This window comes from Emys orbicularis, chromosome 4 (assembly GCF_028017835.1).
Source record: "Emys orbicularis isolate rEmyOrb1 chromosome 4, rEmyOrb1.hap1, whole genome shotgun sequence".
Lineage (NCBI taxonomy): Eukaryota > Metazoa > Chordata > Testudines > Emydidae > Emys > Emys orbicularis.
The window spans coordinates 27933136-27958576 of record NC_088686.1 but is presented as its reverse complement, the minus strand read 5'-3'; the positions used below and the strand labels follow the sequence as shown (position 1 = coordinate 27958576).

The following is a 25441-nucleotide window of genomic DNA, read 5'->3' as shown; positions in this document are numbered from 1 at the left end:
TTTTGTCGTTCTGTAATAATGGAATTGCCTTTTTACTGTGTGTTGTAGTACCTCTATTGCTAAGCTCCCTGAAAGTTAATTCCTCTCCTTTTATTCCTGTCTATGTATTCAGGATGTCTTTGCACCAGTATGAAGTGCTCTGCACCCCAGTTTTTATACTGCTGTTTTCTTCTCTACTGGTTAAGCAGTTAGTGCTCTTCTTTCTGCTCTCCTAGTCCATGCATTTTGACTTCCTCTTCAACAGATATTTGTTATACCTACGTGAATGACCCATGACTTGTTGCTTCCCTTCTCAACTGGGATGCAACTTCTAATAAGGGTCTGTTTTTGATGCCCTGAGAGCCAAGTTAACTCACAGCAGAGATAAAGAGGTTAATAGCTGAAGGATTATTAATGTTCAGTAGTTAAACAAAATGTTTGTTCACCCAGCAATGTTCTTCAGATGGTTATACTATTAAAGCAGTATAGAAATTGGCTTAGTCTTCTGGCATAGAGTTCTTATAGTTTTGGTATCTAATTGGTATAAAATGAATAATTGTAAAGTTTTTCACAATTTTTTCCTAATGAAGAAATGCTTCTTAAAGTATGAACTTTCAGATGTCTCTGGGCAAACGTGGGTGCAAAGTTTATTTAATGACATTGCTTATCTTTTCTAGATGGGACAATTTAATTAATTCTTAAAATATTGTTAAAGAAAAGAGAGGCAGATATGTCTTGAGTTTTGACATATACAATGTAATGGCAGAGAGTGGTATTTCCGCTAGTCAAATTTTAGTTTCAATTTCCTAAAGCTTGGGCATGAACTTCTAGAGTACATCAGGTTTGAAATCTAAGTATTTTATAAGGTGCCAATCACTGTGGTATTGAACATTGTTATCATAATATCATAATACATAATCATAATACAGCGTCATGAAATGGGGAACTGCGGCCAATGGGAGCTGCAGGGGCAGTGCTTGCAGGCAGGAGCAGCATGCGGAGCCACGTCCCCACCCCTTCCCAGGGCCATAGGAGCGTGCTGGCCGCTTCTGGGAGTGGTGTGGGGCTGGGGCAGGCAGGGAGCCTGCCTTAGCCTCACTGCGCTGCCCGAGGTAAGTGCCACCCGGTGGGAGCCAGCACTCCAGCCCTGAGCCACCTTCCGGAGCCAGGACCCCATATCCCCTCCTACACGCCAAGCCCCTGCCCCAGCCTTGAGCCCCCGCCTAGAGTCAGCCCCCCATACCTCCTTCTGAACCCTCTCCCGTGCTCCAGTTCTGAGGCCCTTCCTGGAGCCAGCACCCCGTACTCCGTCCTGCACCCCAACACATTGCCCCAGCCCGGAGCCCCTTCCTGCACCCAAACTCCCTCCCAGAGTTTGCACCCCTCACCCCCTCCTACACCCCTGCCCCAGGCTCAGCCCGGAGCCCCCTTCCACACTCCAAACCCCTCTGCCACAGCCCAGAGCCCCTCCCCCAAATCCCCACCCCCTGCCCCAGCCCGATGAAAGTGAGTGAGGGTGGGGGAGAGCAAGCGACAGAGGGAGTGGGGGGATGGAGTGAGCGGGGCGGGGCCTCGGAGAAGGGGCGGTGTAGATCCTGGGTTGCACTGAAATTAAAAGTGATCTTGTGTGTAAAAAAGGTTGGATACCACTGTTTAGAATTAACTTTATTATGGAGGCATTAGTTGCAGCTCCATAGTTAAGGCTGAATTCTGTTTTACACTTAAAGCATGAATCAGCCTCAGTTATGAAAAAAACAGTGTATGCTTACCAAATTCATGGCACTTACTCTGTGTACAGAATATATTTTCTGAGAATTTATAGGTAAATCTGTTAGTTTGGGTTAAAATGAATTTTAAAATGTGTGCTTTTAAAGAATTTAGCATCAGTCAGCCTTTTTTGTTCCAAATGATCTTAGTAACAGAATAAGACTCTTCAAGCTTTCTATATAGTTGCAGTTAATTGAAATCTTGTACATAGGCTATATTTGAAGAAATTGTTATAATTAAGCTTAATTATTGTATTGTGATTGTATAGGCAAATATGTGGTCAGGTCAGCAGCTCAGGTGACTGGGGCTGTTGCGATATCCTAGATAACTCCACCAATCACCACCCTTTTTCTACAGCAAATTTGCATGTCACAATTCTGTTGGTTATAATGAGTGTGATATAAAGAATACTGGATGAGTGCCAGAGTTCTCAGTGGTAGATTACTTGGCACAACTGTCCTTGCTCTTTAAAGGTTCCGCCTACTAGCCTGGGTATCAGTACTTGAAAGGCTACCCATAACACTGCTGCCTTGGCTCTACTGTAAACCAGGGCAGTACTGCTGGGGGAACAGAGTTAAGGACCATTTGAGAAACCTTGAAAGTGCAGGAGTATTAGGACTTGGGAACTGGACTACTCTTGTCCCATTCTTCACATAATGACGATCTTCTTAACAGTGCTCTAAATCAATAAATAGTTGCAAATTAAGGGTCTGATGAAATTCATCCTAGGGTACTTAAGGAGCTAGCAGAAGCAATCTCAAAATTGCTAGCAATTATCTTGAAGCACTCATGGAGAATGGGTGAGGTCCTGGAGGACTGGAGAAGGGGAAACATAGTATCTATCTTTAAAAAGGGGAAACAGAGGACCTGGGAAATTGTAGACCAATCAGCCTAACTTCAGTACCCAAATAGATACTGGAATAAATTATTAATCAATTTGTAAGCATCTAAAGGCATATCTAGTGGGGACCCCTAAGGGCCCATCCTGGGTCGAGTACTATTCAGTATTTTCATTAATGACTTGGATAATGGAGTGGAGAGTATGCTTAAAAATCTGTGGATGACACCAAACTGGGAGGGGCTGCAAGCACTATGGAGGACAGGATTAGAATTTAAAATGACTGACAAATTGGAGAATTGATCTGAATTCAACAAGCTAAAATTCAGTAAAGATAAGGGCAAAGTACTACAGTTAGGAAGGAAAAGTCGAATGCACAACTACATTGGAGGTTTTAAGAACAGGTTGAACAGATACCTCTCAGGGATGGTCTAGGTCTACCTGGTCCTGTCTCAGTGCGGGGGACTAGACTAGATGACTTTTTGAAGTCTGCTAGCCCTGAATATATGGAGGTATACCTATCTTATAGAACTGGTAGGGTCCTTGAAAGGTCATCATGTCTAGTCCCCTGCCTTCACTAGCAGGACCAAGTACTGTCCCTGACAGCTTCCCCCCCGATCCCTAAATGGCCCCCTCAAGGATTGAACTCACAACCCTGGGTTTAGTAGGCCAATGCTCAAACCACTGAGCTATCCCTCCCACCATGTCTATGATTTTGTTATCTGCTTTGCGCTGCTCTGGTGATGCAAAGCAGCTGTAAACCCAGGTTAACTGGCCAGTGCACTCTGGTTATTTGCCCTTTTCTGGTGTACCATTGAATCTGCCCTTAAAAGTTACAATTATAAAAATGATTTAAGATTCATACTACATATCTTCAAGTCGTCAATAGTATCATACGGTAACATTATCTTTGGGTTTCTTGCTTAGTTTTCATGTATGAAATGTGTAATAATTAAAGCAAAGGAAAAAATCTACATTGAAATGGAGCTAGGGTTGAGTGTGTGTATCGTAATCTAAGAGTAAAACACATTACATGTAGGCATACCTGAGCTACATGTGTTCGAGCTAGCTTGTTAACAATTGTAGTGTAGTTGCAGCAGCATGGGCTGGCCAACCGAGTATATTCCCAGGATCCTGGGTGGGATTGTACTTGGGTGGCTAGCTTGTGCCGCTGCCTTTGCTGCCACGGCTACACTGCTGTTTTTGTGAGCTAGCTTGGGTGGGCTTACATGTGCTGATGTCACACCTCCTGATGGCAGGGTGGACATACCCTAAATGTCTTATTCAATAGGAAGAGCTAATACTAAGAGGCATTATCTTGTAAGGACATACAGTTGTAATCACCCAGGGCTTCAAGACTTGTAAGGGGGACTTTTAGCAAGAATGTTTAGAGATTAGTTTTGTATACTTTTCAGTCCAACCATTTCAAGAGTTGAGATTTTTATTAAGAGGACAATCTGTTGTATGATGAACCCCAACATTACAATACCCTTAATTCAGAGAACCTAAAGATGATGACAAAAGTGTATTTAATAAGGCCTGCTAAAGCACTGCTGTAAACAGTTCATCATATTTTCCGTTAACTTGTTATTCTTTAATCAGTATTGGCTGTGGTGGAGGGATACTTTCCTGATACTCCTAACACTTTCTAAACAGTCTCTGTTGTTAAAGCCATTTTAGTACACAGAAAATGAATTCTTATTGAAGTATCAAACTATCCAGAGTTGGGTGGTAAAGAGTGATATGCTTGTATGTGGGTGTATATCAGCTTATATGGATTTTAAGAGCTATAGTTCTTAATAGCTTTAGCTGCTGTTTTTTAGCTATCTAATTTTAAATTACTGTTTTAAAGGAACCCAGCCAGAATGGACCTCTTTTTACTGAATTAAAGTTCTACATGCGAGCTGCTAAACCAGAGCAAAGTAAGCAGTCTATCAGAATGAACTAAAAGACCATGTTTCCCTATAAATAATAATTTGTTGAGTTTTTAATAAAATAAAGGTGAAGTGGCAGCCTTTAACGTTAAATGTGTTGGTTGGCTCATCAAGAGAGCCTGTTTAGATTCATTTTTTTAAAATGACCTTCTTATGTTCATTTACATTTCTTAATTGTATTCCTTAATCATAAATGGATGTTTCTTTTTACAATGACACACTTTTTTTTTTCTAAATGGATAATTACTGAAGATAATTGTTTGTAAATAAGAGTTACTGAAGTAGAACCATTGCTCTTGTCCTCTTTCTCACACCTAAGGTCATAAACCTTTGAGGGTTCAGCCTGTAATATCACCAGAACAAATAGGATTTTCTTAGTGTTTAAAGCCAAACAAGATTTTAATGAGATTAGAAGAAAAATTAGTAATTTGAAATAACTTAAAAATAGTTGAGGCATTATTTGGAAAAAACGGAATCTGCTGTGTTAAAATGTAGTCTTGCAGTTACATATTTGGTATGTAGTTTTCCATCAGTAGTATTAGTTGTATTAGTATCAGGATACATTACAGTTGGATCTCCTTTATCAAATACCTGTTCATGTTAGGATATGTTTCATTACCAGATTTAGAAATAGATAGAAGAGCCTACTTGTTGTCTGGTATACTTGGTTCATGGCTTCTCACTATCAGATAATGATCAGATCTTACATGCATACATTTTAAATGATTTATAAGCAATCTTTTCCACAAGACTCCTGCAGTACAAGTTCATAACCTTGTTTTTATTTATATTTTTAGTTCAGAAATGGACTAGTTCCCATAAACTGAAGTACTTAGGTGTACCGAAGTACTGGGGCTCTGGCTTGCATCAAAAAAATGGGAACAGGTAAAATAAGTCTTGTGTTTAGGACATATTAATATTTTCCCACCCACAACAACTTCTTCTTTTATATCCATCTCAGAGTCCAGCTCTTAATTTATAAATCCTTGACCATTATAAGCTACATTCTGTAATTTTTCTTTTAATTATCCTGGACATGTGTGCAGAATTAGTCTTTTAATTCACATGTATAAAGAAGGAAATGCACTGTTTTACTACATTTTGCCTTCTTATCTTCAGTTTGTTTACTCTTGGGGGAGAGAGTCTTTTTATTTAATCTGAGAGCTGGTATAGACAGTCCAATCCTTATTTTATTTCAAAAGTTCAAGGCTAGGTTTTTATACTGTTTCATGTGAGATTGAGGAATCCATTAGCTCAGAGATATACTGACTTTACATGCATTTATGGCTAGTCTGTAATAGCACAGAATCAGTTGGGTTGGAGATGGCTAACTCTTTGGCAAAACAGTAGTGGTTACTCCAGCAGGCTATATGACATCAGCAGGGAAAGGTGGTGGAGGAAGCGAGATCCATGCTAAGTGTGGAACTTGTAGAATTAGGGATCTTGTAGACCTTGTACAGTAGTGCAAACTTTCTCTGGCTAGGTCAATTCATAGAGCAATTAATACTATGGCCTCAAGTGTCTGAATAGGGCATTAAATCATCCAGTAATCTAATGTAAAGAACTTGAATTCAGGTGATATTGGGATGCAAAAGAAAATGCAGTATGACAAAATGTAACTGTCTCAATCCAAATGAGCTTTTCAGATTCATAATGTTTCATGTGCAGGGCTTTTATGGAATGAGCTTTTATAATAAAGTCAAACTATGGTGACCTTAGAGATGAATATCAAAACATATTTGATAGGGGAGCTTCATTTCAATAAGTGGAATGCTCATTTAAATCTTAGTAGTATTACTTTTAAAGCAGCCAACTTGTGAAAGTAACCATTTAAGTAAAATATAAATTACTTTTGGGGGGGGGGGAAATTGGTCTTAACAGGCAATTAATAGTTGCTCTTTCCTGTTGTGAATGAAACACCATAGTACTTTCCGAGATGGGCGCTTGTTATACTGCATAACTAGCTGGATCTCAGGATCATACCTTTGATGGAGGACCTTTTGTTTAGGTGACATAAAGCAAACAAAACAAGTATTAGGGTTGAAGTACAGTACAAAACATTCTAGTGTTCATAAATATTTGTTTGCCTGCATAGCTGATTTTTATTCTAAAAATAAACATGCTTGAATTCAGTAATTAGTGCAATGGGGTAAAATACATGGGTAAAATACTGTACACATTTTAATTCAGTAACTTTTTTCCCCCCGATTTGAATTTCAGCTATAGGTTTATGGTAATGGACCGATTTGGGAGAGATCTTCAGAAAATTTATGAAGAGAATGCAAAGCAGTTTGCACACAAAACTGTGTTAAAATTAAGCTTGAGAATAGTAAGTAATAGTAATTCCTGAAACATTTTTAAAATCCATCTTCTTAATATAGCCTTTTGCTAAAAAGCAATTTGTGCTGAATAGTGGTCCTCTGCTGGCTGGAGTTGGGTACTACGCTGATACTCCTGTATATTGTGTTTTGTTAGCTTGATATTCTGGAATATATCCATGAGCATGAATATGTGCATGGAGACATCAAGGCCTCAAACCTTCTCCTGAGCTACAAGAATCTTAATCAGGTATTTCTGATATCTGTGCTTCATTTCTCCTGTTTTAATCCTGTTGTTTGACAACACACTGAGGTGCTTTGAACCTGTGAACGTTAGCAGAAGTCTTATTTTTAAGAATGTATACGGTGATATTTCTGCTTGACATTTATATTTAATATTCTACATTTTTGATGCAATTTGCTGGCAGTTTATCAAGTTGGCTATTCTGCCCTAAATAATATTCAGGAGGAGTGCTTGTGATACAAAATGAATTTCAAATAGCTATTTGGGGGTGGAAGCTTAAAATTATATAGTACACCAGTAAATTATGTTTGCCTGTCTGCTTTGTCATTTTTTTTATTTCCTTTGTTCAAGGATCCATCAAATACAAGTGTTCTGTTACTTGGAAAATTTGGTCTGTTAACATGTTGATTATTCAAATCAATTGATTTACAGAAATATATTTAGTTTTCTAATTTTTTTTAAACCCTTTAGTGTTTGGAAAATGTGCATTTAATTTCCATAATTCTACGGATTTCCCTGTCCAAATAGTTTACCTCACAAAGTAGATTAACTATTGCCAGTATATTTAGAAGTAGCCAGGGGATAATGAAGAGTACTACCTGGCATCTATTCTTTTGCAGTACTCCTTTTGTTGTAATAGGACAACAACAGTAGCTTTATATGAATACTCAAGAAATACAGCATGATAAATGTATTCTAATCTCTGATATCAATACTGTGAGCCTCTTTTACTGTTGTCCAATAGACCATTGTAATCCAGCCTGCTCCTAGATAAGAACTGAACATTTTACTTTGCACTGCCACTAGATCAGCAGTAAATGATTTCTAAAACTGGTTGTCATTTTTCACATAGTGCATGAAGTGACTGAATTTTATATACATGTCTCTCATGTTTAAGAATGAATAAATGAGCTTTTTAATCCAAAGAGCTGACCTTTTGGAGTTTTTGTTCTAAAGAAGTTCTGAGAGTCACTTGTATTTGTTTTTATATGAATTGTTCTGTATGAATAGTCCTTTAATCTTTGTATGGTATGTGGGATTTAATAGGTGTACTTGGTTGATTATGGCCTTGCTTATCGATACTGTCCAGAAGGAGTGCACAAAAAATATAAAGAAGACCCCAAAAGATGTCACGATGGTACAATTGAATATACTAGTATTGATGCACATAAGGGTGTGGGTAAGTAGTCAAAGCTTTAATTCACTTTGTTCCATACAAGACTGTTTTTATTTTAATCACAAACATTTTAGAGAGGACATTTTAAAATAGATTCGTATTTACTGTGAAGTCCTAACACTGTGTTTAAAAAACTAAATGTTCCAACTGTATAGCAGAAGTTCAGCTATGTTTTTTCTGAAATTTGCTGGGCAACAGAATTAGAGCATTTACTAATTTTTTCAGCTGTTACTTTGCTGTAGTGTTGGAAATCATTTGTATTCCTTTTCATATAGATATGATTATATCTCCTTTATATAAGAAACCCACCTAATCTCTTAAGAGTGATCATGTGTATCTGTTAGTATGAGACACATTTATTGAATTGGTACTAACTGTGTAAGTGGACAGGTGTGTGATAATGATTCTGGGGTGATTCTGGTGAGGGGAAAAATACACAGCTATTTAAGGGAGTTAATGGTCCCTAAATTCAATTTGAAGCATACTTCTCCCATATCTGGCCAAGGCTGAGCCTTAAATTCTGTTTGTTGTAAACTACCATCCTTTAAATCTAATCTGTGTCCATTGAAAATAATAAAACAAAAAGTGAAAAATATTAAACATTATAGTAACATGACTTTATAAAGAGCAAATCTTGCCAGACCAAGTTTGTTGCTTGTTTTGATAAAATTATAGAATTAGTAGATGAAGAACATAACGGCCATAATGGGTCAGACCAATGGTCCATCTAGCCCGGTATCCTGTCTTCTGACAGTGGCCCATGCCAGGTGCTTCATAGGGTACGAACAGAACAGGTAATCATCAAGTGATCCATTCCCTGTTGCCCATTCCCAGTTTCTGTCAAACAGAGGGTAGGGACGCTTCAGAGCATGGTTTTGCAATAGAAATGCAGTAGAAGTGTTATATTTGAATGTTTAGGAAAGTTTTTGATGTCTTGCACAAGTTTTAATTTAAAAATTAAAATCTGCTTGGATGTAAACTCTAAGGTCTGTTAGTCAATTTTTAGCCCAGGTGAAAGGGGATTTTCCTGTTGATACATTTAATAACATTTTAATCGGTATCTTGTGGAACACGTGAAAGCAAATATGTTATATCCCTCGTCTTGTCAACATATTGGATTTCAGAATCTTCTGCAAGCAATGTTTCAGTATTCAGGAAATCTGAAATATTTCCATTTGTGGAATAATAATTTGAAGAACTCACATTTCAACGCTATTCCCTGTTTTTGGGCAATGGGGAAGTAAAAATGTTTTGAACATAACTCAGTCAGTTCACTCACTCTATTTTGTCACAATGCGAGGACTTAAAATGCTTCAGAAATTGGGATAACTGCAGCATGTCATATTCGTGAGCGGAAGAAAGAGATTAATTTCAAATTCCTTTATCAGTCTTCCAGCCATTTGAGCAATACTTCTTGTTTCCTTTCCTTCCTGCTTCCCTCTGAAATAAACTCAAAGCATACTGTAGTTGTTAATTACGGTTAACTTTGGCTTCCAGTTGTCTTACTGTGTTTACAAACTTTAACTTTAAATGTGTGTATGTATTTATATATATTTGTAGCTCCATCAAGACGGGGTGACTTGGAAATTCTAGGTTACTGTATGATTCATTGGCTCAGTGGCCATCTACCATGGGAGGACAATTTAAAAGACCCCAACTATGTCAGAGATTCAAAAATTAGGTAAGGAACTTATTATATTTTCTCATTTGAAACTCAATCTAGGAATAAAAATATTTCAGTGTAGCAATACTATGTATTCATAAACAATGCTGCTTCTTCTGTGAGGAGCTGGGTAATACTATGTCTACTCTTGCAGGCTGGAATGGAGATTCCAGAGTTATAATGAAGTCCAAAACTGTAGGTTATATTCCCCTTCAACCTCCCCCTTGATTACATTCCCTTCCTTTTATTCCCATCCTACCTTCAAAATAATAATTACACCTTCTCTAATTACACCCCCCTTAACTTTTGTACTTGTCAACACCATGTCCCTCTGTTAAGTATCTTTATATTAGCCCTTCACAGCACCCTTGTGAGGTAGACAAAGCACTACCACCCCCATTTTACAGATGAGGAACTGAGGCACAGAATCTAAATAGCCTACAGAAAGTCACATTGGAAGTCTTTGGCAGATTAAGGAACTGAACTTGGATCTCCTGAGTTCCTGTCTACTGCCCTAAACAATGGATCATCCTCCCTCATTTCCTCTGTTTGCCATCTTAGCAGAGAGTAAGTGCTGTCAGGTGCCTGCAGTACTGCTTTTGCCACCACTATCTGGCAGTCATTGCTCAGAGCAGCTTCTTGTCCCTCCTGTTAACACTGCTGCCTCAATGTTTCTCAGAGCAGCAACTTCTCTCCTCTTCTGGTTGCTGATCTGATAAAAGGCAGCAGTGCAAGGGGGAGTAGTAATAGTTCTGAGTAGCAGTGGCTAGAGCAGAAATTGGCCTTGCATGGATGCAAGAAGGAATTGACATATGAGGGTTTAAAGTAGAACATCTTCTGAGCCACAGTTTTCTACCTGTATGTAGTTTGGAGTGGTTGGTGAGAGAGCCAAAGTCTTTTATGTTGACTGGCTGATATATTCACCCATGACCACAAAGGTTCTGGGCCCATGTTGCTTATTGAAAGAAGTGCATCTCTGTATCTTTTGTTAAATTTTATTAAAATAATTCAACCAAAACAAAATAAAAATCACCACTACTTAACTATTATTATTATTAAACTACAGTAAGAATAAAGCAGTACAACTACCAAATAATATCAAATCAATGAATTAGTCTTTGCATTGGATTGGAGTTATGTCATAAAATGAGTTAAATCATCAAATTAGTTCTAGAAATAATCCTTATAAATGCTAAAGAGAATTATAGGAAGGTGCCGGTCTGAATTCTTTAGTTGGGAGTTATAACCAATGTCAATCAAATCTGGGACTTAGAACTGGTTAAAAATTCAGTACTGAAATGAAAATATCTAATAACTGACACATAGCTGAGAGCTAATTGGTTCCTTCTTAGAATTCTGTTCTTGTGTGGTGGCTAATCCTTGATGGTTTCTTGGACTTCCCGTTGATTATTATAGTTTGTGAACTTTGCTTACTCATCCTTGCATCATCTCCCTCCAAGGTGTATGGACAAATCAGGTGTAAGACCTACCTTGGAGCCATGCAGCAATATGGTCCAATCAGGTTTGAATTAGGTCATTAGCTTGTGTCAATTCTGGGAAAGTCCTTTTTTAAACTAGTCATTTAATTTTTAAAATATCTGGGATTTTATGTACTACAGGGACTGAAAGTCTGCTCTCTACACCTCCCCCCCACCCTATCTATCTATCTATCTATCTATCTATCTATCTATCTATCTATCTATCTATCTATCTATCTATCTATCTATCTATCTATCTATCTATCTATCTATCGAATATATGAATGGTGGACATTAAACGATGTGAGGAAGCTGGCATGGTCTTATCTAGGCAAAAGGTCTTTGTGCCATGTCATCAGTTGATGGAAAATGTATTATGAAAAATGCTATAAAAGTAGCTGATTTAAAAAAAACCCAACAGCTTAGTAACTAAATTAAAAATAAAGAAAATCTTATGACCAACATTGCCACTGTTTTCACAAACAAGACAATTTACAGTAATACTTGGAACGGGGCTATAGGTCATGCAGCTTGCCTTTTGAAAGTTTCATCTTGACACAGGGAAGTTACTTTAAAGCATCTCAAGATGAAACTCACTTTAAATATAAGATGTTCAATTTTATATCTGCATTCTGATATTTCTTCTGTTTTTCTCACACCTGGATCTCAACCTTGTTCCTTAGATTATAAAGTCAGTTGCTCGGGAACAACACAGTGCTGCAACTCTGTTTCCTTAAGCAGGGATTCAGCTGGCCCTGCAGAGGGGATTTTCTTGTCTAGGTCAAGTGAAGAGCATGTGATCACAAGGATCCTGCAGAATTTAAAGTGCTTACGTTGCATTTTTTATCCAAAGATCTCAAAGCACTTTACAAATGTGGATAAGTATTCCCCTTTCACAGAAAGGAAGACTCTGGCACAGATATTGTCATGCAAGGAGCCAGTTACCTAGATAGAAACAAAACTGAGGCTTCCGATTTTCCGGTTTCTTGCTGTAATCACTAGACAAGTGTAAAAGGTAACAGAATCAAAACAAAAGGACTGTAAGAAAAGGATTATACAATATTAAAACTATTTTTATTTACATGTCAATATTTAAATTTTTTTCTTAACTTTTAATGCTTTAATATGATATGTTTTAAAAGAAATACAGATCAGCTGTGAATGAGCAAGCTGTTTTGCAATTATTAAATATAATTTATCCACAATCGAAACTATTGATTCTTCCACTTTTATTTCTCAGATATAGTGAGAATATTACAGATTTGATGAACAAGTGCTTTCCTGAGACAGAAAAACCAGGTAGGAAGAGCTTTTTAAAATATTAGTACTTGGGGTTTTATTCTATTAGACAAACATTTAATCCTTAGTCTCTCAAAAAATATAAAGCACATTGAAATAAAGCATTAATGATTCATTCCTCAAAGAAACCTGACTGGCCACCTCTACCATACTACAGCTAACTTTAATAGGGTTTAGGCAGATTATTCAGTTAGGCCAGGAATGCACTCACAGCATATCTGAAATTCCCATTTTCATGTGGCAGTAACTACTTTAATATTTGGGTATGTGTAGTAATTTCTTCTGTATTGAGTTGAATACAAACACAGACAGATGACACTTCAGCTACTTGGAAAGATTGAGTGGGTGTCAGATTGTTGTCAGCATGTAGTCCATCTGGGAGAGGTGTCTCTGATATTCTGTTCCTCCTATCGCCTCTTTGGCTATATCTGCACTTGCAGCTAGGAGGTGTGATTCCCAGCATGGATGGACAGACTCATGCTAGCTTAGTTTGAGCTAGCATGCTAAAAATAGCAGTGTGGATGTTGCAGCAACCACAGCGGCTTGGGCCAGGCCACGTTGTTGGCTGGGTTGCACCTAGGTGGTGGTGTTCACTGCTATTTTTAGCATGCTAATGCGAGTCTGTCTACTCTGTCATACTTCCCAGCTGCTGTGTAGACATATCCTTTAAGTTCTCCCCAGTGACTAGAGCCAGAACCTGCCTCTGCTTCTGCCTTCCCAAACAGCAGTAAAGTGAAACTGACCAATGTTTTGAATAGCAGTAATTAAATTTACAAGACAGGTAAGTTTTCTTTCTGTTATAGGAAAGGTGTGAACAGTAGCAGTCACTAGTTTAGTCTGCAGACTGGAAGATAGCATTGCTCTGGCTCGCACTCATTTCTAGTTGGAAACATCTTCACAACTGTAAGGGTTAGAAATTAATTATTTTTAATAAATTTAGATTCTAAAGAAACACTTGTCTGGGAAAGCTTGTGACTCGCCATATGAGAGTTGGCTAGCAGATTTTCAAAGTCCTGACATTAACTATACATGCTTTTTTGCAGAAATTAGAAATGGAAAAATTCTCTTGGGTCACCCAATCCTAATTGTCAATACAAGATTGTTTCATGCTTATTAGTATTTTAGCAAATATAGTTTTAAAGGTGAAATTATGAAAAGTCCCTGCGTTTGATTAAAATAAAATATATGAAAAATAGTTTCTCCTTAACTTACCTGGCAAAGTTCTGGGCTCAGGCTCTTATTTCACCTGTAGTAGATCATCTTAAATGCAGGGAAGAAATATCAGTTGAATAAAAGGCTCACTGTAGAGGAGATAAGCATATTCAAAAATAGTTTTTAAAGGCTGAATATTTCCTTCATTGTAATGAATGTAGAAAAGTGGTGCTGTGATAATTTGTTAATGAGCCCTGGGATGATTTTTTTCTTATTTCTAAAATATGCTGTATTAAACAGCTATAATTATGTTTAAATATCCATATCAAAGAATCCCAAAAAGGGTGTATACATAATTCTCACATTTTTTGGTAAAACCTATTGATTACCAACTGCTTTAAATAGAAATTAATTTTATGTACCATTCCCTCAGATGAAATAGCCAAGTACATGGAAAAGGTGAAGTTATTGAGCTACGAAGAGAAACCTCTTTATCAGCATTTCCGAGAAATACTTTTGCAAGGTCTTAAGGCTATTGGGCAAAAGGATGATGGCATACTGGACTTCAGTTTTTCAGAGAATGGAGATTTGCGAACCAAGCCTGTACAAAAGGTTGTTTCTTTTTACTTTTAAAATCAGCTTTTAATGGATCTAGTTTTAAACTAAATAAAAGAATTAAATAAAATTATATGGAAAATGGATGTCATAATTAGCCCAAATAGGAAAGTAAGGAAAAAGGAAAGTAAGTCTCAACTGTTTGTTAGCTTTACAGCATATTTCATAAGCAGACACATGGGCTAATTTTAATTTAACTAATTGCTCTGAAAGTTTTTAATATAGCACAATGTTAGCAGGTATACTTTCACATGCAGTAAATAATACCTTGGGAAAGAGAATGTATATTTAGTTGTAATGACATTTGAACAGATGAACATTGCAGTTAATTTACACATTTTTTTTTTTTTCAAGAGTCTAAAAAATTCCAGATGGGCCAAAGTGTGAGGTAAAATCAGAAGTCTAGTTACCTTTTGGTTTCATTTCAGGTTTCTTACCTTACATAACTATACCTAAATACTTACTTTTAAATGAACATCCTTATGTCATCAATTTGCTACTGAAATTCAGGTACTGTGTACAGTATTATTATTTGTATTATCGTAGCACCTAGGAGACCCAGCCACGGACCAGGACCACATTGTGCTAGGCACTGAACAAAAAGGTGTTCTTCACAATTAGTATAGTACTAGATTAGGGGTATATTAATCTTTTTATTTAGGCTTGGCAGATGTTTTTACTATAATTTTGATGTATAATAGCAATGCTTGTTTTTAAGTATTTATTTTATCAATTTAAATTTTCACAGTTGGGAAATTGAGGGGGGGCAGACAATTATTTAATGACAGTAGATATTGAGATTCAGCAAGTTAGCTTTATAACTATTAAAATACAAATTGTCAGCATCACGTCAGAAGATACAAAGTAAATATCTGTAAATCAAGCTCTTAAGTTCTCAAGCAACATTTTTCTTTGCCTATCTGTACATTTAGATTATTATCAATGGAAATATTTTTTGTTGGTTTGTATGTGTATGTTGAAATGGATGTTTACCGACAAAAATCTAATACTTACAGAGGTACTTGTATTTAAGTAGACCGAACTCTAAATTGTCTCTCACATATGGAACCTTGTTGTGCAGAACATTTGCACAAGTAGCTCTTTCCAATTAGTAAAATGTACAATCATACTTACACCATGGAGGAGATTTTATAATTCACACATTTCAGAAAAGGATCCTAGCATATTAACTTTATAGGTAAATACTGATTTCCCATTGTCAGTATGCAACTGCTTGTGTGGAGTCTGTGTGGATGTTTATACAGAAGAAACATATGCTAGTGGGACCAGTTCTTAGTGAAAGCTATAGTACTATACATATGCAGAAAACCCTCTGGCAAATTTATTTACAGATGTAAATTTCATCATTTCATGAAAACTGCTCCCTAATTTTTTGGGGAAAAGTTAAAATGTGGAATATGTTATGAAGAATGATACTGAGGCATTAATATAACTAAAATTTAAGCTAGGTAACCAAATAAGCATTACTGTTACTGCCTGTATAGGACAAAACTTGATAGACAAAGGCAAGTAACTGGGAGACAGACATTTTAGACTTGATCCTCACTAACAGGGAGGAATTGGTTGTGAAGTTGAAGGCAATGTGGGTGAAACTGATCATGAAATAATAGATGTAAAAATTCTAAGGAAAGAAAGGAGTGAGAGAAGCAGAATAGGGACAATGAACTTCAAAAAAGCAGACTTCAACAACTCAGAGGTATGTACATAGGTATGTAAGGTACTATGGGAAGAAAATCTGAGGGATAAAGTAGTTGAGAAGATCTGGCAGTTTCTCAAGGAGATTATTAAATGTGCAACTGCAAACTATTCCAGGCAAAAGAAAGATAAGAATAATAAGAGGCCAATATGGCTCCTTTAGGAGCTCTTTAATCATCAGAAAGGAGTCCTACAAAATGTGGAAACATGGACAAATTGCTTAAGAATACAAAAGAATAGCACAAGCATGTAGTGATAAAATCAGAAAGGCTGAGGCTCAAAATGAGTTACATCTAGCAAGGGACATAAAAGACACTAAGAAGAGGGGGTCATAGAATCATAGAATATCCGGGTTGGAAGGGACCTCAGGAGGTCATCTAGCCCTGCTCAATGCAGGATCAATCCCCAGACAGATTTTTTCCCCAGATCCCTAAGTGGCCCCCTCAAGGATTGAACTCACAACCCTGGGTTTAGCAGGCTAGTGCTCAAACCACTGAGCTATCCCTCCCCTTCAATAGATATATTAGGAGCAAGGGAAAGACAGGAAAGTGTAGGTCCTGTATTTAGTGGGGAAGGAGAGCTAATAATGGATGACATCATGAAAGCTGAGGTGTTTAATGCCTATTTTGCTTCTGTCTTCACTAAAAAGGCTAGTGGTGACCAGATACTCAGCACAGTACTAACAACAGTGGGGAAGGAATTCAACCCAAAATAGGGAACAAACAGGTTTAAGTGTATTTAGATAAATGAGATATATTGAAGTTGGCAGGGCCTGATGAAAATCACCCTGTGATACTTAAGGAACAAGCTGAAACAATCTTGGACTGTTAGCAGTTATCTTTGAGAACTCATGGAGGGTAGGTAAGATCCCAGAGGACTGGAGAAGGGCATACATAATACCGCTCTTTAAAAGGGGAACAAAGAAGGCCCAGGGAATTATAGGCCAGTCATCCTAGCTTTGGTACCTGGTAAGTTACTGGAACAGATCAGATGCTTACAGATTGATTGTTTAATAGAAGATAACTGGGTTATATGTAATAGCCAACATGGATTTGTCGAGAATGAATCATGCCAAACCAACCTAATTTCCTTCTTTGACAGGGTTATAGCCTGGGTGAGGGGAGCAGTAAACGTATATCTTGATTTAATAAGGCTTTTGACACAGTCCCATGTGACATTCTCATTAGCCAATGTGGCCACAACTATTTCACATTTGGAGACAATATATACCTTCAAGTCAGCGGCACTGCTATGGGTACCCGCATGGTCCCACAGTATGCCAACATTTTTATGGCTGACTTAGAACAACGCTTCCTTAGCTCTCATCCCCTAACGCCCCTACTCTACTTGCGTTACATTGATGACATCTTCATCATCTGGACCCATGGAAAAGAGGACCCCTTGAGGAATTCCACCATGATTTCAACAATTTCCATCCCACCATCAACCTCAGCCTAGACCAATCCACACAAGCAGTCCATTTCCTGGACACTACTGTGCTGATAAGAGATGGTCACGTAAACACCACCCTATACCGGAAACCTACTGACCGCTATACTTACCTACATGCCTCCAGCTTCCATCCAGGACGCACCACACGATCCATTGTCTACAGCCAAGCTCTAAGATATAACCGCATTTGCTCCAATCCCTCAGACAGAGACAAACACCTACAAGATCTCTATCAAGCATTCTTAAAACTACAAAACCCACCTGCTGAAGTGAAAAAACAGATTGACTGACCCAGAAGAGTACCCAGAAGTTACCTACTACAGGACAGGCCCAACAAAGAAAATAACAGAACGCCACTAGCTCTCACCTTCAGCCCCCAACTAAAACCTCTCCAGCACATCATAAAAGATCTACAACCTATCCTGAAAGATAAGAATAATAACTCTCATAGATCTTGGGAGACAGACTAGTCCTCACTTACAGACCTCACTTACAGACAGCCCCCCAGCCTGAAGCAAATACTCACCAGCAACCACACAACAAAAACACTAACCCAGGAACCTATCCTTACAACAAAGCCTGATGCCAACTCTGTCCACATATCGATTCAAGTGACACCATCAGAGGACCTAATCACATCAGCCACGCCATCAGGGGCTTGTTCACCTGCACATCTACCAATGTGATATATGCCATCGTGTGCCAGCAATGTCCCTCTGCCATGTACATTGGTCAAACCGGACAGTCTCTACGCAAAAGAATAAATGGACACACATCTGACATCAGGAATCATAACATTCAAAAACCAGTAGGAGAACACTTCAACCTCTCTGGTCACTCAGTAACAGACTTAAAGGTGGCAATTTTTCAACAGAAAAGCTTCAAAAACAGACTCCAACGAGAAACTGCTGAACTTGAATTAATATGCAAACTAGATACCATTAACTTTGGCTTGAATAGAGACTGGGAGTGGCTGGGTCATTACACAAATTGAATCTATTTCCCCATGTTACGTATCCTCACACCTTTTTGTCAACTGTCTGAAATGGGCCATCTTGATTATCACTACAAAAGTTTTTTTTTCTCCTGCTGATAATAGCTCCATCTTAATTAATTAGCCTCTTAGAGTTGGTATGGCAGCTTCCACCTTTTCATGTTCTGTGTGTGTGTGTGTGTGTGTGTATGTATATATGTATATATCTATATATATATCTATATCTATATATATATCTCTTCTTATTATATGTTCCATTCTATGCATCTGATGAAATGGGCTATAGCCCACAAAAGCTTATGCTCAAATAAATGTGTTAGTCTCTAAGGTGCCACAAGTACTCCTGTTCTTTTTGTATTCAAAGAGTAGTTATCAATGGGTTTCTGTCAAACTGGAGAGAGGTAGCAGGTTAGGTCCAGCAGAGGTCCATCCTTGGTCCGGTACTAGTCAATATTTTCATTAAGACTTGGATAATGGAGTGGAGAGTATGCTTATAATATTTACGGATGACACAAAACTGGGAGAGGTTGCTAGCACTTGGGAGGACAGGATTAGAATTCAAAAGGAGCCTGACAAACTGGAGAATTAGTCTGAATTCAACAAGATGAAATTCAGTAAATACAAGTTGAAAGTACTACCCTTAGGAAGGAAAATTCATATGCATAATTACAGAAAGGGGAATAACTAGTTAGGTGGGAGTAGTGAAAAGGGTCTGCGGATTATAGTGGATCACAAATTGCATAAGAGTCAATGTGATGCAGTTGTGGAAAAAGCTAATATTCTGGGCAGTATTAACAAGAGTTCTGTGTGTAATACCTGGCTTGTAAATGTCCTGTTTTTATTCTGTATTGGTGAGGCCTCAGCTGGAGTACTGCATCTAGTTCTGGGTGCCACACTTTAGGAGAGATGTGGATAAATTGGAGAGAGTCCAGAGGAGAGCAGCAAGAATGATAGGCCAGGTTTTCGAATCCTTTTTAAAACCTTTCCTCATAAAAAAAACAAAACAAAATCTGGGCATATTTAGTCTTGAGAAAAGAAGACTTGGGGTGGGGACCTGGTAACAGTCTTCAAATATAGTAAGGGCTGTTATAAAGAGGACTGTGGTCAATTGTTCTCCATGTCTGCTGAAGATAGGACCAGAAGTAATGGGTTTAATCTGCAGCTAGGGTGGTTTAGGTTAGATATCAGGAAAAACTTTCTAACTATAAGGGTAGTTAAGCACTGGAATAGGCTTCCAAGGGATGCTGGGGAATCCCCATCATTGGAGGTTTTTAAGAACAGGTTGGACAAACACCTGTCAGGGATGGTCTAGGTTTACTTGGTCCTGCATCAGTGCAGGAGCCTGGACTAGATGACCCCTCAAGTCCCTTTCAGCTCTACATTTCTATGATTGAGAGATGGGCCTAGGTATTTAAACATAGGTATTGAAACATTATTCTTTGTATGTATTTTGTACAGCCCTATGTCATACAAAGTAATTTTAATGAGTAACATATTTCTAAACGAACTTACAGCAGAAGTGTAAGAATTTTTCACTTTATTGTAGTGAAATAGTATGTTAAAGCTAATAACAAAACAGTGACTTATAAACAAATAATTGATAAAAATCTTGACTCCACTGATGACAAGAAGATCAAGGGTAGTCCACTACGTTTGCAGGTGGGATTTTTTGGCTGCTCTAACAGCAACAGAATTGTGTGCACACATGCTTCTCTACAAGTATTGATTGAAAAGATAGTGTCTGATATTAACTGCTCAGTCAGCCATACGTTAAAGATTTCATGCAGACAGTATGAAACCAAACCAAAAGCTATAGGAGATTGAAGTCCTCTGAAGTAATACCTCAAGCTTTTCTAAGGGCTTGTCTCCACTTGCATGCTTAAATTGCGGCCACTGCCTGGATTGCAGCGGCATCGATTTAGTGCAGGTCTGGTGAAGACACGATAAGTTGATCAGAGTGCTCTCCCATCGACTTCTATATTCCATCTCCCAGAGAGGTGGAAGGTAAGTCGGCAGGAGAGCGTCTCCCGCCAACATAGCGCAATGTAGGCACTGCGTTAGGTCGATGTAAGCAACTTCGCTCAGGTGGGTGATTATTTTTCACACCCCTGAGCAGCATAACTTATATCGACTTAAGTGGCAATGTAGACCAGACCTAAGTTACGATTTTGCATGGGAACTAATCCCCTGGTTAAAAATTGCATTACCATAGTTTCATTGTTAATATTCTGCTGAATCATGTGTAAAGATCTGCCCAGCAAGGAGAGCTCATTAACATGAGTTCCTTCCCCTGTGGATCAGTGTGGTTTGGATCTGTGTGCTGAACGAAATCTGTTTCTGTTGGTTGGCTGACTTTGCTGTATTAGGTTGGCCTGCTGCAGAGCCAACATCTGTGACCTTCTGAGTCTCTTGTGTCCTTGTCCAGCACAGAAGACTGTATATATTTCCTATTGAATCAGGCCCTAGGTTTTAAAAACCTAATGTATTTTCCTTTAGCCAGGTCAATCACCACCATTCCCTAGATGGCGACATTACTTACCTATAGGTGTTTTTGTTTGCATGCATTGAGGGTTTTATTTATTGTGCCCCTTTTTGTTTTCTTCTGGTGGGGAGCCATAGGCCTAGTCAGCTTACATTCATTTGCAATGGTTTTGTTTAAGTGTTTAAACTGAGAGCAGAATATAGGTCTCATAGCTTAGTGGTTCCCAACTTTTTACTAACGTGACCCACCAACTGCAGCTAAATTCATGTGTGTGGCCCAAAATATTAGGCCAGCATCCTTCTCTTCTGCTATCACCTCCTCACCCTTCCAAGAGGGCACCAGCCACCCACAGCAGCCCAGTACTGCAAATCTAATCCTGGCCCAGCCCAGAGAGGAGGCCTTACAGGGACGGGGGGAGAGTTGGAAAGGAAGCTTGCCTCACTCACCCCACAGTAGTAGGAGCTCTTGTCCCGCAGGGCTGGGCCTGCTCCCTTCATTGCAACCTGACATAAAGTCACACTGTCACTCAGGCTTGACCTGGCTGTGGCAAAGTGTACTTTCTGTTGCAGTAACATACCAAGCCCGAAAGCCCTTCCATGTATGCTAGATTTTCTAGGTCCAGTATTTCAGCTGTGGTTTCAGGATAGAATGGAAGGGATTGTACTACCCCTACTGCCAGGGGCCTGTCTTACAGCACGCCAGAAGGCTTGCTGGATGGAGAGAGGGAGTTGGTTCTCACCAAGCAAGTCCCCCTTTCCTGAAAGTTGTGTGTTTGATGGCTCGTAGAACCACATAGTGAATTGCCTGCCGAGTGCAAAGGTAGTGGATCTCCTGATGCATCTAGATAGCTTGTAGGTAGTGCTGCGGAGGAACCAGTGGTCATGGTACATGTAGGTACCAATGACATAGGGAAAGGTAGGAGAGAGGTCTTGGAGGCCAAATTTAGGCTGCAAAGTAAGAGATTAAAGTCCAGGACATCCATGGTAACATCCTCTGCAATGCTTCCAGTTCCATGTGCAGAGCCAGGAAGACAGACTGTACTGCAAGGTCTAAATTAATGGATAAGACGACAGAGTGTAGGGGGAAGAGTTTTAGGTTTATTTGGAAGTGGAGAACGTTTTGGGGAAGGAAGAGCCTATACAGGAAGGATGAGTGGGTTCTACCTTAATCAAAATAGACCCACGCTGCTGGCACATACAATTAAAATGGTTGTAGAGGATTTTTTAAACTAGTGGCTGAGGGAAAACCAAGAAGTGCAGAGGAGCCCAATGTTTCAGGCGAAGACATCCCTTGATGAATTTATTGAAGAGGGAACTCTGTGTCCTGGCATAGAGGTTAGGAAAGAAGGTGGTAAAGTACAGGTAGGAGCTAGTGAGCAACAGTCATATAAGTCTCATTTAAACATAACACATGAAGGCACGCAACTAACTATTGACAAAATGTACAAGTGCTTAGATACAAAGGCTAGACATTTAAATAATAAAATCGGTGAACTAGCATGCCTGGTATTACATGAGGATATTGATATAATAGGCATCACGGAAACTTGATGAAATGAGGATAATCAATGGGACATAATGATACCAGGGTACAAAATATATAGGAATTACAGGGTATGTTATGTTTGATAGGCCAGTGGCACTGTTTTTCTTTTGTTACTGTTTTTTGTTTTTAAAAGTATATTCAAATAAGGTGAAAATCTTAAATGAATCAAATTGTACTATAGAATTTCTGTGGATACAAATTCCATGCTTGAATAATTAATAGAGCAGTAGGAATATGTTACTGACCACCTGACTAGGATGATAGTGACTATGAAATGTTAAGGGAGGTTAGAGAGGCTACAAAACCAGAAAACACAATAGTAGATTATTTCAACTATCCTTATATTGATGGGGTAAATTTCACCTCAGGGTGTGATACAGACATAAAGTTTCTAGACACCATAAATCGCTGCTTCTTGGAGCACTCTACTCCTGGAACCCACACTCTTGATTTAGTCCTAAGTGGAACACAAGATCTGGTCCAAGAGGTAATTGTAGCTGAACTGCTTGGGAATAGTGACCATAATGTACCGTATATACTTGTTCATAAGCCGAATTTTTTTTAGTAAAAAAGGGAAGCACCAGAGAAGGGGGTCGGCTTATGAACAGGTATAGAGAGGGAGAGGTGGGACACAGCCCCTCCCCCCAACAGAGGGAGCAAGGAGAGGCAGCAGAGCCAGAAGGGAAGAGGCAGGGCCAGAGTCTCTCCGCTTCTGGCCACGCTCCTCTCCCCCCAGCCTCCAAAGCGGCTGCAGCTGCAGGGCTGGCAGGCTGCAGCCGTGCCGCTCGGCCCTGCCCCACCCCCCCAGAGCAGGCTGTGGCCACGCCGCCCGGGCGCCAGAGCACGCTGCGGCTGTGCTGCCTGGCCCAGCCCGCTGGAACGTGCTGCAGCTGCGCCGCCCGTCTGGCCCACCAGAGCAAGCTGCGGCTGCGCTGCCCAGCCTGCCGGAGCAGCTCCAGCCAGGCCAGAGGCATCCTCCCCAGATAAGGTGGGAAGGGATGTGATGGGGAGAGTGTGGGGGTCCCGGGCTAGGGCTGGGGTCATGTGGGGGGTGGTCACAGGGGTTACTCCCCTGACTCCCAGCTTCTCCTCCCTCCTCCCCCCCCCCCCAAAAAAAACAATTTCCCCACCATTTGCTGTCCCGGCCCATCAGGGTAAGCAGCTGGCACGCCGGGACACTTTGTTTACTTAGGTTTATCTCTGTGCCTGCAGACGCTCAAGGTAAACAAACCATCTTGGCCTGCCACCGGCTTATCCTGATGGCCCGGGAGCCAAAGTTTGCTGACCCCTGAATTATAGGCTTATGAACGGGTTATAAAAATTTTCCATTTTTACTTATCCATCTTGTGGGGGTCGGCTTATAAACGAACTGACTTATGATCGAGTATAAACAGTAATTAAATTTAGCATCATTCTAGGGAGGAAAGTACCAAAAACAAATAGTGAAATTTAACTTTAAAAATGGAACTTACACAAGAAGGACGCTTCTTAAATGGAAATTAAAAATAGCAGTCACAAGGGTAAAATGCCTTCAAACAGCATGGAGACTACTTAAAAACATAGAGGCTCAGACTAAATGTATATCCCAAATCAAAAAAGATGGTAGGAGGACCAAAAGAATGCCACAATTGCTGAACAGCAGAGTAGTGGAGGCCATTATAGGCTATAAGGCATCCTTTAAAATTTGGAAGTCAAATCCTAATGAGGAAAATAGGAAGGAGCACAAACTCTGGCAAGTAAAATGTAAAAATATAATAAGGCAGGCAATGAGAGAATTTGAGAAGCAACTTGCTAAAGACACAAAAACTAACAAGATATTTAAGTCCAAAGCAGACTGCAAGGAGTCGAAGGGATCTCACAAAACTGGGTGACTGGGCAACAAAACGCAGATGAAATTCAGTGTTGTTAAGTGTAAAGTTAGGCACATTGGGGGGGAAAAAATAATCCCATCTATACATACACAATGATGGGTTCTAAATTAGCTGTTACCATCCAAAAAAGAAGTCTTGGCATTACCCTGCATGGTTCTCTCAAAAATTCCGCTCAATGTGTAGCAGCAGTCAAAAAAGACTAACGGTATGTTAGGAACTATTGGGAAAGGGATAGAAAATATTGTAATGCCACTATATAAATCCATGGTGTGCTCTCAGTTTAGAAAAGAGACAACTAAAGCAGGATATGATAGGTGTATAAAATCATGAATGGTATGGAAAAAGTGAACAGATAAGTTATTTATCCTTTCACACAATACAAAAACCAGAGGTCACCCGGTTTTAATAGGCAGCAGATTTAATACACATAAGAGGAAGTACTTTTCAAGCAATGCATAACTAACCTGTGGAACTCATTGCTGTGGGATGTGGTGGCCAAAAGTATAACTGGTTCAAAAAAGAACTGGATAAATTAATGCAGGATAGATCCGTCAATGTCTGTTAGTCAAAATAGTCAGGGGTGCAAGCCGATGCTCGGGGTGACCCTCAGTCTCAGATTACCAGAAGCTGGGAGTGGAAGACAGAGGCAGATCATTGCATAATTGTTCTGTTCTGTGCACAAGCTCTAGCATAACAAGAAGATACCAACATTATATTCCAGAGGAAGCCTCTGTAACTGTTAAACTAAACTCCCTGGAGTAAGGGCAATGTCTTATGTTTTTTCCGTGCTTAGCACACTGACAGCACTCCATAATTGTTGGAAAATAAACAGTGGAAATATGGGTTACAGTGATTCATACTTCCTTCTCACATTCTGTTTCAAACACACAGGTGTTGCTTTTGTGAGATGAATACTG

At 39.2% G+C, this 25441-nt stretch overlaps 1 protein-coding gene across 2 annotated transcripts in view; it reads left to right on the top strand.

Moving 5' to 3' along the window:
- Window positions 1–25441, top strand: part of VRK1 (VRK serine/threonine kinase 1) — a 52698-nt gene that overhangs the window by 11056 nt on the left and 16201 nt on the right. For both annotated transcript variants that reach the window (XM_065403125.1, XM_065403126.1), the window contains exons 4-11: window positions 4437–4506; window positions 5316–5403; window positions 6739–6847; window positions 6994–7086; window positions 8128–8260; window positions 9818–9938; window positions 12639–12697; window positions 14283–14461. In XM_065403125.1, coding sequence (XP_065259197.1) covers window positions 4437–4506; window positions 5316–5403; window positions 6739–6847; window positions 6994–7086; window positions 8128–8260; window positions 9818–9938; window positions 12639–12697; window positions 14283–14461 — 852 coding nt within the window. The remainder of the gene's footprint in view (window positions 1–4436; window positions 4507–5315; window positions 5404–6738; window positions 6848–6993; window positions 7087–8127; window positions 8261–9817; window positions 9939–12638; window positions 12698–14282; window positions 14462–25441) is intronic.